This window comes from Pelophylax lessonae (genome assembly GCF_965119305.1).
Source record: "Pelophylax lessonae genome assembly, chromosome: 8".
Taxonomy (NCBI): Eukaryota; Metazoa; Chordata; class Amphibia; order Anura; family Ranidae; genus Pelophylax; species Pelophylax lessonae.
In genome coordinates this window covers 234,281,913-234,295,935 of record NC_138775.1, presented here as the reverse complement: position 1 = coordinate 234,295,935, position 14,023 = coordinate 234,281,913, and the positions used below count along the sequence as shown (strand labels likewise).

General features: G+C 42.5%; 2 protein-coding genes across 2 annotated transcripts in view; one reads left to right on the top strand and one right to left on the bottom strand.

Annotated features, from left to right (window-relative positions):
• Positions 1–14,023, bottom strand: part of TNR (tenascin R) — a 663,536-nt gene that overhangs the window by 14,681 nt on the left and 634,832 nt on the right. The window lies entirely within an intron of this gene.
• On the top strand, positions 9,814–11,663 carry LOC309561605 (uncharacterized protein; the record flags this gene model as incomplete). Its single annotated transcript, XM_082265606.1, has 2 exons — positions 9,814–11,231; positions 11,630–11,663. 2 exons carry the CDS (start codon positions 9,814–9,816, stop codon positions 11,661–11,663), a joined length of 1,452 nt encoding a protein of 483 aa, XP_082121732.1.

Sequence of the window (14,023 nt, the reverse complement as noted above, 5' to 3'; positions counted from 1 at the left end):
TAGCAACTATTTTCCTTAATTTGTGTTAATCCCCCAGTTTTTGTCAAAATGTGGGATACATTCTTGGGCTATATGCACACGAAGGGAGTTAGATTTTCTTCAATGAATGCCTTTTACTCCTGGCAGCAAAAAGCTGCCTAAAAATGCACCTAAAGCCGCATATTGAACACATCTTTAGGAGAGTCAAGGATTTGAGTGGTAATGGATTCCATTGGCCAGAATATTCATTTATTATGCTCACTGGAATGAATGAATGAATGAATGAATGAATGGACGCTTGAGAGCTAAATGCGTCCAGTGTATGCGTCTAAAAGAGTGTTTAGATGCATTTTTGACATGTTTAGGCACTTCAAGTGATTTTTTTGCTCAAAAAGCTTTATTTCAGCCAGTAAATGCTCCTCTTCTAATGTGCCTGTAAATTATGTATGCCTGGACACATACACTATATTACCAAAAATTTTGGGACGCCTGCCTTAACACACAAACTTTAATGGCATCCCAGTCTTAGTCTACAGTTCAGTATTGAGTTGGCCCACCCTTTGCAGCTATAACAGCTTCAACTCTTCTGGGAAGGCTGTCCACAAGGTTTAGGAGTGTGTCTATGGGAATGTTTGACCATTCTTCTAGAAGTCCTTTACTGGAACTAAGGGGCCAAGCCAAACCCCTGAAAAACAACCCCACACCATAATCCCCCCCTCCCCCAAATGATTTGGACCAGTGCACAAAGCAAGGTCCATAAAGACATGGATGAGCAAGTTTGGAGTGGAGGAACTTGACTGGACTTCACAGAGTCCTGACCTTTGGGATGAATTAGAGCAGAGACTGCGAGCCAGTCTTTATTGACCACATCAGTGCCTGGCCTCACAAATGCGCTTCTGGAAGAATGGTCAAACATTCCCATCGACACACTCCTATACCTTGTGAACAGCCTTCCCAGAAGAGTTGAAGCTGTTATAGCTGCAAAGGGTGGGCCAACTCAATACTACGACTGGGATGCCATTATAGTTCATGTGCGTGTAAAGGCAGGCGTCCCAATACTTTTGGTAATATACCAAATGCCTGTAAAAGAGATTTGTATGAGGCCTTTAGTGATACATTTCCCATTCAAATAGGAACCCAAAGATAAAAATGGTTTATCACATACTGGGTTCTAAGGTCTCTTACAGATTCCAGCAGAAAGATTCACACACGGTAACTTTTCTCTTCAGCTCCCACAAAGCCAAAAAAAAAAAAAACTGCCTTTTGCAACTTTTTCTTCCTTTGATCCACATAAGGGTCTATTCACACTAGAATTGTATGTAAATCGCACAGGAACGCTGTGCAGAATCTGTGTGCTTCACATGCAGTTCTGTGCAGTGCAATTTCAGCCCCAATAATTTTGAATAAGCTGAAATCGCACTGCACCAAAATTAGTGCATGCACTGTGGTTATGAGTAAGCGCTAGTCACAGACCAAAGCGCCTCAACTTTTACTGTACCCCGCACTGCCTGTGATGTCTTCTGCATGAAGGATCAATAAAGGTGAAGTGTTGCAGTGAATTCCGGATTTCTTTTGTTTATGCACTACTACATTAAATATCTCCTAAATGGGCACTGTGCTGTCCAAAGAGAGAGCCATGCCGCGGCCATGACTTCTGTGCACATGTGCGGGAGTGACGTCATTGCAGCTTGGCTGACCCGGAAGGAAGACCGGTTGAATATGGAAGCCCTGTCAGCGGTGACAGCGCACTGCTGAAGGGCTTAGTTTTCAGGGAAGTCTTTCATGATGTGCTAGTATGCGATGCATACTAGTACATTATGACATTAATTTGAAGGGAGAAGATTTTTTTTTTTGCAGTTTACTACAGCTTTATTATGTGTATTTCCTATGATTGTCAGCTTCATCTAGTGGCCATAATGTGGTATTTTCCTAAAATACTGCAATCAGAAAAACTGGGAGATCTATTGTTGCTGGGGGGGGGGGTATATTCTTGTGGAGGATCAATTGTTGCTTGGGGATCTATCATTGCTGGGTGTATCTATTGTTGCTGGCTGCACAGGAGCTATTTTACTGCCTTTCATTAGCTAATTCCATACAAACTACTTAGCACTAAAAAATTATACTTTTCTCTATTCTCTAGGTAAAGCATGGAACCAAGGGAGGGTGCTCAGTGGTGGTTAGAGGTGACTCGGAGGGGGGTACCTGCATCTATTTTCTGAGAAAAAAAGCCCTGTCCATACCTATGCGGTTTACCTCCAGTCACCAAAGATTGACATGATAAATTTCCCATCAGATAAATTAAACCTTAAAGTGTTACTAAACCCAGATCCTGCATTCCCCATATCTGGTCTCCCACAGTACACAGAACATGGAAATGCAATTATTTTAGTAAATATAACCTGCTAAATACCTTTTCTCATCGGCAGTTAAAGCAGTCTTGTGACTTCAATCAGTGTCAAGCCAAGTACCAATAAAGCTTGTAGGAGGAGTTTTCTGGCTGTCCTATCAGGCTGCAAGACCCCTGACTCTCTGTCAGGACAGTGCTGATTGGTCCTGTGCTGATCACATGTACTCTCCCAGGAAAAAAAAAAACTCTCTAGTAATACACACCAAACTGAGCATGTGCAGCCTGACTCCTCCGTGTTATCATGCTTTACTGCATATACAGACTGATTTTACTGTTGTGGGCTTAGTAACACTTTAATAAAGATTAAACCACAAATGTTTGTTTTTTTAACGTCCATCCATGTTGGACAGATTTCTATATACTTCCTGTTGCCATAACCCGTGATACCAGAAGAGGAAATAACAGAAAATCTCCCTGGTGTGGGAACGAATACTTATAACAAACAATCCAACACAATCCAAACAGATTCTCTAAAAAAGTAAAAAAAAAAAAGTGTTTTATGTTCCGCTTTGTAGGTGTATTCTTTGCTGCAAACACAACATAAGTAGGACGATAGATAATTGTAGCTTTAAGTTTAGCTCAAGTTTCAATAATACGTTTATGTATTATTTCAGTAGCAAGTACCAAGCCTTTCAAAGAAAATTACATTTCTCTCTAATTAAGGGTGTGTCTATTCCTGCTAAAACCATTACTTTTGTCTGAAGACATATTATTCTGAATAGCAATCCACGTCTAACATTTTGGTGATGTTTTGTCACCAGGTTAATTGCTGAATTTAGCTGTGGGGCTTTATGTACTCAATTTATCCAGCGTGTGTAGATCAGATTACCACATAAAAGAACACATTTTCTGTGTATCAATGTTTTTAGTTCTTGGTTTATTAACCACCTGACCTCTGGAAGATTTACCCCACTTCCTGACCAGGCCATTTTTTGCAATACAGCACTGGGTTACTCTAACTGACAATTGTGCGGTCGTGTGATGCTGTACCCAAATAAAATTGATGTCCTTTTTTTCCACAAAAAGAGCTTTCTTTTGGTGGTATTTCATCACCTCTGCGGTTTTTATTTATTGCGATATAAACAAAAAAAAGAAGAAACATTTTGAACAAAAAAATATTTCCAATAAAAAAATTTAAAAAATGAAATTTCTGCATCAGTTTAGGCCAATATGTATTCTGCTACATGTTTTTGGTAAAACAAAAACCCCAAGCATACAGTAAGTCAGTAAATATTGGGACATCGACACAATTCTAATCTTTTTGGCTCTATACACCACCACAATAGATTTGAAATGAAACAAACATGATTTTTAGCTTTAATTTGAGGGTATTTACATCGGGTGAACGATGTAGGAATTACAACAGTTTGTATATGTGCCTCCCACTTTTTAAGGGACCAAAAGTAATGGGACAGGTTAACAATCATAAATCAAACTTTCACTTTTTAACCTCCCTGGCGGTATGATTCTTTTGGATTTTAGGTGCTGAAAGCGGTACCATTATTTTGCATGTAATTCTTGTGAATGAGCAGCCCAAACCAACTGTATACATTTATTATATATATATATATATATGTAAACATATATTATGTATACATATATTATATATATGTATATATATATATATATATATATATATATTTACATAAAAAGTACAGTAAAACTGCAGGAAAGGGCACTGGGGGGCAAACTAATGTGATTTTTTTGTTATTTTGAATGGTATCAGTGTGTTTGGTGTGTTTTTGCATTTGAATTTGCCGCTGGTTCCACCCCCTGCGAACGTCACGTCGCAGGAGACGAAAGCCGGGGCACGGAGACGATCGGGAGGAAGATCCGCCGCGAGACACCGCCAAGACACATCGCTGGATCCCGGTGACAAGGTAAGTAACCTCTTTTACAGGATCCAGCGATGCTTCTGGCGGTACCCCGAGTGTGGCTCGGGGTTACCGCTTTTGGCTCTGAAATGTAACCCCGAGCCACACTCAGGAATACCGCTAAGAAGGTTAATACTTGGTTGCAAATCCTTTGCAGTCAATAGCCTGAAGTCTGGAATGCATAGACATCACCAGACGCTGGGTTTCATCCCTGGTGATGCTCTGCCAGGCCTCTACTGCAACTGTCTTCAGTTCCTGCTTGTTCTTGGGGCATTTTCCCTTCAGTTTTTTCTTCAGCACGTGAAATGCATGCTCAATCGGATTCAGGTCAGGTGATTGACTTGGCCATTGCATAACATTCCAAAAATATTAGAATTGTGTCGATGTCCCAATATTTATGAACCTGACTGTATATTGAGAGCTGCCTTACACTTGGGATGGCATCTGCCATGGAGACCAGTGAGCAATCTGGGGTTCTTAGTGGCTTCAGTGCCTTGACCCTACTGTGGCTCCTACCCAGCTTGCCCTGGCAGAGACCCTAGGAGACTTTAAGAGGAGAAAGATACTAGTGATGCATTGTCATTAGAGAAAATGTGGTGAGACATAACGGAGGAGGTGGAGGATGAGGAGGTCACCTGTGCCCTGACACCTGAACCCATAGAGATATTGACTTCAACCTTGGCTTTCACTGACCCAGCACCACACACATCTAAAATTAAACAGGGAGAGTTATATGGGGACTATTAAAATTACTTATCTACAAGGACTGCTGTTTGTAACTGCAGTGCAAAAGCAAAATACTGAGACCTTTGTCAAAGGGTTGTGGGAAACCTAAAGAGTTTACAAGAGCTTACAAGATCATAGAAAATTGTAAACAGAAGATTATGGAATGTTCACATGTACTGGAGGACCTTAAAGAGGTTGTAAACCCTCTCTTATAACTTGTACCTATAGGTAAGCCTTTAATAAGGCTTACCTATAGGTACTATAAATATCTCCTAAACTTGCACTGTTTAGGAGATATTTACTTTTAATGCAGCCGATGACGGGCCTATTTTCAGTCATCATTTGACATCGGCTATGGCTGTCGCTTGGGACATAAGGTCATTGTATTTGGCTTACCAGGGAGCATGCAGAGTGCTTTTTTGGTTTGAGGAATCCTTTCTAGAACCCTGCAACAGGAGATCGGCGTGTATGGCGGATGCCATGTTTAGATTTGTCATGGAGATTTTAGATCACCACAGGGTCAGCAGGTGTGGTGTGGGTTTGGCGACTGCGGAGTGTGGGCCCTTGGTTGCCGGCATGTAGGGAGGTGGGGTTTACATGGAATTTGTTTCTTTTAATTTGTTTGCTCTTGTTCTCTTTATTTGATTGTGAGGTTGTCAATAGGCATGATCCGCCAGAGGAAAGGGTTTATCCAAGAGCAACTGCAGCTGATACGAAGGCAGTTTTGCTTAGATGGTGTCAGCCGTGCTGACACCATCTCAGAAGACGAATACGCCAGTTTTGTCTGCCGCAAGCAGGCCCTTCATGGCCAAATTATCAGCCAGAATCCCCAATAAGCTAATCATTGATAAAGGGCCCTTCGACTTGTCAGGCACCAGGTGACGCACAGTAAACAACCGGATCCTGCAACAATTAGAAGCAGCAAGGCCTATATTCATGAAATATCCAAGTATTGAATGCCAGAATTAATGCCAAATAACCCCGTTCAAGGAAACAACAAAAAGATTTTGAACAATGAACAAGAAAAAAGGACACCCATTGGGCAGGCAGTGATGTAAAATTAAGAACCCTGCCACCGACCTCAAAATAAATGGCGTCTGTCAGGATGCACAGGCAGTAACTGCAAAGCAAATGCAATATTCAATCTCTATTCCTTTTTTTAATCAAACTGGTCCCCCTGGTCAGACTGTTGGACACAACGCACTGCCCTATCAAAAGACATATATGACACTGAACACCATTTCATCAAAGTGTCCATTGACTGACCCACCACTGGTAAAAAGCAGGCAATGTATTAGCCAGAAGTTGATAGTGTCATTCATGGGGATGACCCCAAAAGGAAAAAACCAGCAACATATCCCACGTAGGGGAGGAAGAAAAAAGGAGTCACCATGCGCCCGAAAGCAATTTACCCCAAACCACATTAGGGTACAACACTGACCTCAATCCATCGATCGTCCTTTAGCTCTATGAACGCATCTAGTAAGAGTGGGAACCCAGACACCTCCATCGCAGCCCACACTTGTCCTTCATCCTTCAGGCTTGCATTGATCTCACCCTCTGCTGCAGGATTCTAGGTTCTGGCCCGCCACTCCCTGCCGGCTGGGACACACATCCCGGCCGCCGCTGACATCATCCTCCACCTTTCAGAGCCAAGACCTGCTGCTGCCAGTAACAAGCCAGGCTCTCTGCCCGCCAGATAAATGCCCAGAAGCCCCTCTCTGCTCACCGCCGTCCCTCAAGCCGCAGTCTTCCTTCCGCAGCCAGCCGATTCTTCCACTCTCTTGAAAGGCTTACACCCGCTGGACAGGGGTCATGAGCCGCACCAGGACCCATGTCGACTCACGCGCCGAGCCACCTAAAAGCAGAAACCCCACTCAGAGACACCGATACAGGTTCCACCAAGAGGCACAGGTTGAATCCCCCTGAAAGGCCCGCAGAGGCAGAGGATTCCTCCCGGACTGCAGCAGAGCCTTAGCTGAGTGGCAAGTTTGGTGCAGAACCCGGTGGGTCCCCTGAGACACTGCTAGAGAGGCTCCTTAACTGGTGCTGGCTCTGTGAGCCATGTGAGGGAGCTTAAGGACTCCAGAGGCCTCAACCTCCGAGCACGTGCAGGAGCAGGGGAGAATGAGCAAGGGTACCCTGCCTGACTCCCACCCAAAGCTAGCTAACTCAAAACTGTAACCTAGCATTTCGGCACACAAAAGCTGCAACCCGCAGTGAGGCCAGAAAGCTTATCAAATCACAAAAGCTGCAGAGAATCAGAGAGCAGTGGACCGGCAGTAAAGTTTTCCCTAACATAGCTTCCCTCTTACTGAAGACCTTCCAAGACCCCTAGCTTGACCACTCCCTGCGGCTCTACCCATTCCAGGCCTAGACACCAATCAAGTGAGTCCCATAATCCATTATTTCTTATCAGACTGAGCTGAAGCCCCCACTAGACCCAAACCCCTTTAATCCCTGTCACGCTGGCCCTCCGTCCATGTCTTTTCTCTCCTTTACTCCGGGCCTCTCTTTACACAGACACTTGATGGACAAAATTACAGCGTCTTTTTAACCAGTGGTTAGCAATGAAGTCTTGGATGTAGTAACAAGTATGTGAAGGGGAAAAATCCTTTTGACAGTTAACGCCAAAGGGTGGATAAAAGTATTTAAAAGAAAAGTCCCAAATATTATAAAACATTTGACCCAGCAAAATCAGAGTTGCTGGCAGAGCACATTTTCCAGAATTCTCTCATCTCTAATCATTAGTAATAATCTGCATATGCCAGCTTCCTTAAAAATCATTTGTGAGTGATTGTCAGTAATTCTGTTCAATTTTATCCCTTAACAGAAATTTGCCAACCATGGCAGATGTCATAAGGGCTGCTGCACTTAAGAGCTTCATTAAGCCAATAAGATCTCCTGGAGGCTACTGGTCCTCACATTACAAAAAGAAAAATTACCTGCATACTTTGCATCTGAAACTAATCTCCTAACACTATATAGAGTCAGTAGAGTAAAATAAATTCTTTGCATATTTGCATTAAATAAAAAGCCCAGGAACTTAATAGTGCAATATTTTCCCAACTCCACCCCACCTTCTCATTTGACAAATTTCTGTATGAGCATCATCTGAACTGGGTGGGATAGGGGTGTGATGAGCAAGTAGTGGGTGAAGCCTGTTTTAAAAATGAAAGCTGCTGGCCAGTATGTGTAGATTGAACCTGCAGCAAGACTAATTATATCCTGTTAATTCACTTATAGAAGCACTGGGGGGTATAAATGTGAAATGTGAATGCTGTATGTGTGTATTTGTGTGCATGGTGAGGTGTACTTAATTGTATAGGGGTACACAGTAGGGTGTGATGATAATATAAGTTTGAATGTTGAGGTGTGCTGAGTGTATTGGAGGGCAAAGTGTTTTCTCAATGTACTGCGTTGTAAGTGACATACACTTGACTGCTCCATTATGTACATTGTGCAGTTTGTATGATACTCCACACTGATCTACTCTGAATGCTTTTCTCTTTTATATTTCACATAGAACAAAAAATCATAGTTTTATTATATATTCGGCAAAAGTAATTTGAATCATTAGGGCTTTCCTATTCTACCTCTTTCATCAAACAGGCATACTTTTGCCAGTAGATAGTTTTGCTATCATTGAATTTCTAAAAATATTTTATATATGGATTTGTCGCATTAACCATTTCTGACATTTGTTTTTTACAATCAGTATTTTTTGCTTGAAAATTACTTAGAACCCCCTAAACATTTATATATATATAGCAGAGACCCTAGAGAATAAAATGCAGATCGTTGCAATATTTTATGTCACACAGTATTTGGCAGCGGTCTTTCAAATGCAAAAAATACACTTTCATTAATTAAAAAAAACTAAAAAGTAAAGTTAGCCCATTTTTTTTTATAATGTGAAAGATGATGTTACGCCGAGTAAATAGATACATAACATGTCATGCTTTAAAATTGCACAGGCTCGTTGCATGGTGACAAAATACTGTACTGTACTGAAAAAATCTCCATAGACAACACTTTAAAAATGTTTACAGGTTACCATTTTAGAGTTGCAGAGGAGGTCTTGCGCTAGAATTATTGCTCTCACTCTAATGATTGTGGCGATACCTCACATGTTGTGCTGCCATGCAGCTTTAACTGTCTAGCAGTTGTTATTACATGTTATGTTATGCTATGTTATTGGTATCTTCCTTGCACCCCTGCTGTTTCTGGCTAGATGGTTTCTCCCATCTCCATTTTCCTGCTGTAACTACCATTTTGTTTAGTTGTTATGAGGAGACTGCAGAGTGTGGAAGCTGTGTAACTTCATTGTAAATTTACCTATGGAAAAGTCTCTATGTTTATGCCTTTGCTAACTTGAAGCATAAAGAAGCTTTGGAGAACACCTCTGGAGTCTTTATTCATTGAGTAAACTATCTGTTAAAGCCATCATTCAACCTGCTGCACACACTTACAGACTGGGAATCTACAAGAGGGTCACAGGTACAATCGATGCTGAGACAGAACAGTAAATTTACAGGAGTACACAGCTTCAGAGAGTAAATTTACAGGAATACACAGCTTCAGAGAGTAAATTTACATGAAGAATTCATCACAGGTATCTCTGCAGCTTAAGAAAAGTAAATTTCCAAGACTCTGCAGCTTCAGAACACCTTCTGAGGTGATCCAGTTTGAACTAGTTCCAGCAATAGCTAGCTATTGTATCAAATACCCAGCACCTCAGCCAGCCTGCTTAATAACAGAAGTCACTACTTACAGAGCTGAGCTCTGGCAGATTTCTAACAAGACACCAGAAATACAGTACTTATTATGTCTAACAGACATCTCACAGAATTATCTGCATTTAGTCAAGATAAAGCAGACTCCTTACTTCATTCTGCTCGTCCTGTCAGAGCCCCTCATCCATCCTTGAAGGCAAGGGAGGTTTATGAAGCAAGTAAGGAAGAAACATCTAGTAACCTGACTGCATTATGGGAAAAGACTTTAAGTTGTATAACAGCCACTAATGAAACTAGCAACAATTCTGAGCAATTGAACACTGCTCTCTCAAAGGTTAAGAAGGCATTTGAGAATTATAAAAGACTTTCTGAGAAGTACTATTCTCTATTGTCACATTCCAACATAGAGGAAGCTGCATTGGAATTAAAGGACTTTACTTCTACTGACCAGCAGAGGCATAGCACATATCTTGAAGCAAAGGCACAGATAGAAGGGAGATTGGCACAGATACATGAGACTACATCCTGTAACTCTGCTTCTTCCAGACACTCAGGAAAATCTTCTAGGTCTGCCCGCTCATATCATAAATCTTCTTCCAAGTCATTGCGGTCCTGCTCTATAAGGTCAATACTGAGCGACCAAATACTCAAAGCTCGCCAAAAGGTTGCAGTAGCCCAGGTTCAAGCCGCCTGCTCTGAAAAAGAAGCAGCCTTCAAAGCAGAAGTTAAACGCATTCAAGCAGAAACAGAGGCTCAGCTAGAAATTCTTCAGAAGAACAGAGAAAAGGAAGTAGCTTTAGCAGAGTTATCTGTCTTGGAACAAGCCCTATTGGAAGAAGAAGGAGCAGCTTGTACCAGCTTGCCTGCTTGTCAAGACCCTGTTGAAAGGACCCTACAGTTTGTCCTAACTCAGAACCACGACAATACAGTCCCACCTACAGTTGGATATTCTTCTCATAATCATCCAGCAAGTGGATCAGAAGGCAATGTGTCGCCAAAGCAAGCTGGTCAACTAGACACACCTACTAACAGAGACCCTCCACAACTACCGCACGTCACAAAATCAAGTGAATCAACCTACGCAGCTCATGTGCCACCACAACCCTATGTGCATAGAGATTACAAGGGCACAGCAGAAGACTACAGAATGAACTCTATACCCCCTTTGATACAGCTCTCTTTGACTTCAAATGCTCAGAGACCTTCAGTCGACAGACCCTTACCTAAATTAAACCCATCTGCAACACCTTTCTCTCTACCTACCAGCCAACATCAGATACCAACCATGGTCCAAGACGGCGCACCATCAGTAGACCCTGTGGCTATAAAAACTGAAAGCACTGACATTGCAGAGTTCAGCAAGTATATGATTCGACGAGAGTTGATTACAACTGGACTGTCTGGATTTGATGACCGCCCAGAGAACTACAGGAGTTGGAGATCTACATTTAAGGCGGTAACCAAGAACTTGGACATTGATCCTCAAGCAGAACTTGACTTACTAATAAAGTGGTTGGGGCGTCAATCTTCAGAACAAGTAAAGAGACTTAAATCTGTCTACATTTATAACTTTAAAGCAGGCCTTGATGCTGCCTGGGAACGTCTAGAACAAGACTATGGGAGCCCCGAAGTCATTGAATCTGCCTTATTCCAGAGACTAAACAACTTTCCTAAAATCTCTGTTAAGGACAATCATAAGCTTAGAGAGTTAGGTGACCTCCTTCAAGAACTTGAAATTGCTAAGTTAGATCCTAGTTTACCAGGTCTTAGCTATTTAGACACTGCTCAGGGCGTAAATCCTATTGTAGCAAAGTTGCCTAGTTATCTTCAGGGAAAGTGGACTAGTGTAGGATCAAAGTATAAGTATGAGCATCGTGTTTCCTTCCCTCCCTTTTCTTATTTTTCAGAGTTCGTGCGGAAGGTTGCAAGATCCAAGAATGACCCAAGCTTCTTCTATCCAGATACAACCACCATTCCTTTAAGTACTTCAAGGGGTATTGCCACCAACGGTAAATTCAAGGATTTAAGGCATCCTATTGCAGTGGGGAAGACCGCGATAGCATCCAACGTCTTAGCTACAGACATCAAAGCTAGCAATCTTAATCAACAGTGTCCTATTCATAATGCGCCACACTCTCTCTCCAAATGTCATGCATTTAAGGACAAGCCTATTGAAGAACGCAAGTCATTTCTCAAAGAGCATAATATCTGTTTTAAGTGTTGTGCATCCTCCGATCATTTAGCTAGAGACTGTAAGATCGCCATCAGATGTTCTCTCTGCAACAGTGACAAACATGTGGACGCTCTTCATTCAGATCTGTTCAAAAGGAAACCTTCACTCGGCAGCAACCCCAAGACTACATCAGATGATGGCGGGGAGAGAACTGAGCAATATGCCGACCCCGTAACCACAAGGTGTACAGAGGTATGTGGAGAAGGGCTTCATAGCAAGTCTTGTAGCAAGATATGTCTTGTAAGAGTTTTTCCTGAAGGATGTCCACAAAAATACATAAAAATGTATGCCATACTCGATGATCAGAGCAATCGCTCATTGGCCAGTACAGAATTCTTTGACCTATTCAACATTCAAGGAGAGACCTGGTCCTATACCTTGCAGACATGTGCAGGAAAGGTCAATACTTCTGGAAGAAGAGCCCATGGCTTCGTAGTTGCATCAGAATATGAGGACACAGAGTTTCCTCTTCCAACTCTAATCGAATGTGATCAGCTACCGAACAACAGAGAAGAAATCCCCACACCAGAGGTTGCACGTCATCACCCTCATTTGAGTCACATTGCTAACTACATTCCACCACTTAACAAGGATGTTAAGATTTTGATTCTACTAGGGAGAGACATTCCTAGAGTTCATAAAATAAGAGAGTTATGTAACGGTCCAGATGATGCTCCTCAGGCCCAGAAACTCGATCTTGGATGGGTGATAATAGGAGAAGTCTGCTTAGACCAATCTCACAAGCTCTTGGATGTAGCTTCCTACAAAACTAATGTTACCTGTCAACTGATGAAATGTCCATCGCACTATTATGTGAAGGAAAGACTTGATTTTAAGAACGAAGTTCCATATCAAGCACTCCAAAGCATTAACTGCAAGCTCACTTCTCAAAAGGACTTTGGTGATTCAGTGTACCAGACTACTTGTGATGACAACAAGATTGCTCCTTCAGTCGAAGACAAGGAGCTCATTAAGATTACGGATGAAGAGTTCTTCAAGGACAATTCCAACAATTGGGTAGCTCCAGTACCCTTCCGAGTACCAAGGCTTACTCTCCCTAACAATCGAGAACAAGCTTTAACCAGATTTGCTGCACTGAAGAAAACTCTCCGTAACAAACCTGAGAAGCGAGAGCACTTTCTAGCATTCATGCAGAAGATTTTAGTGCCAGCAGTTGTCCTCACACAAACCATTTGGTTTTCAGAACCCAAGTTTTTAATGGACCAGTCTTCTACAAACTCAGAAGAAGATATTGATTTCTACCTGGAGGATCCAGATACTGATCCGGAAATCCAGCCTGAAGTTGTAGCATTGAGTTCCAACATCTGCTCAAGAAGAAATTTGGAGGATGAAGATAACTCCACAGTTATGGGGGATGGAGCTGATGAATGGATGCAGGCCAAGACTCTGGTTAAGCCTCCGGACCAGCTGGAACTCAGCGAGGCTGAACTTAAGGAGGAATTCACTCGTATCCTGACTGCAAACAACCCTCATGCCCCCCAGAACATTGTGAGGTACAGTTTTAAGGAACTGGCCTACAAACCCATTAGCATCGTGGACCAGCTGGCCATACACTTCTCCCTGGATGGAAACATGATAAACGAAGACTCTGATAAAGCGCGGCGACAGATGGCGAAGTTGGGAGTCATTGAAGAGACTCAGACCAACGACTCCACAGAGCCGGGAGACAAAGATACAGATGGGAAGTCTGACGCTCAGGCTAGTGAAGAATGGACAGAAGGTGAGGAAATACCATCCAGGAACAAGAAGGAGAGAAAACTGACCAACCAGTTCAATTATAGCGAGAGAGCGTCCCAGAGCATTAACAAACCCCTGCGGGAGCGAGCTTCTCAGACAGAGCCACCTCCAAGGGCCACCTTCTCCGCCACTGCAAACCTGTGGAAATTCAACCCACCACACGCTTCACACATGGGCGGAGCATGGGAACGTATGATTGGGATGGCAAGGCGCATACTGGATTCTATGTTGCTTGATGTGAGTTCTTCACGTCTTACCCATGAAGTACTTACTACATTCCTTGCTGAGGTCGCAGCAATAATCAACTCAA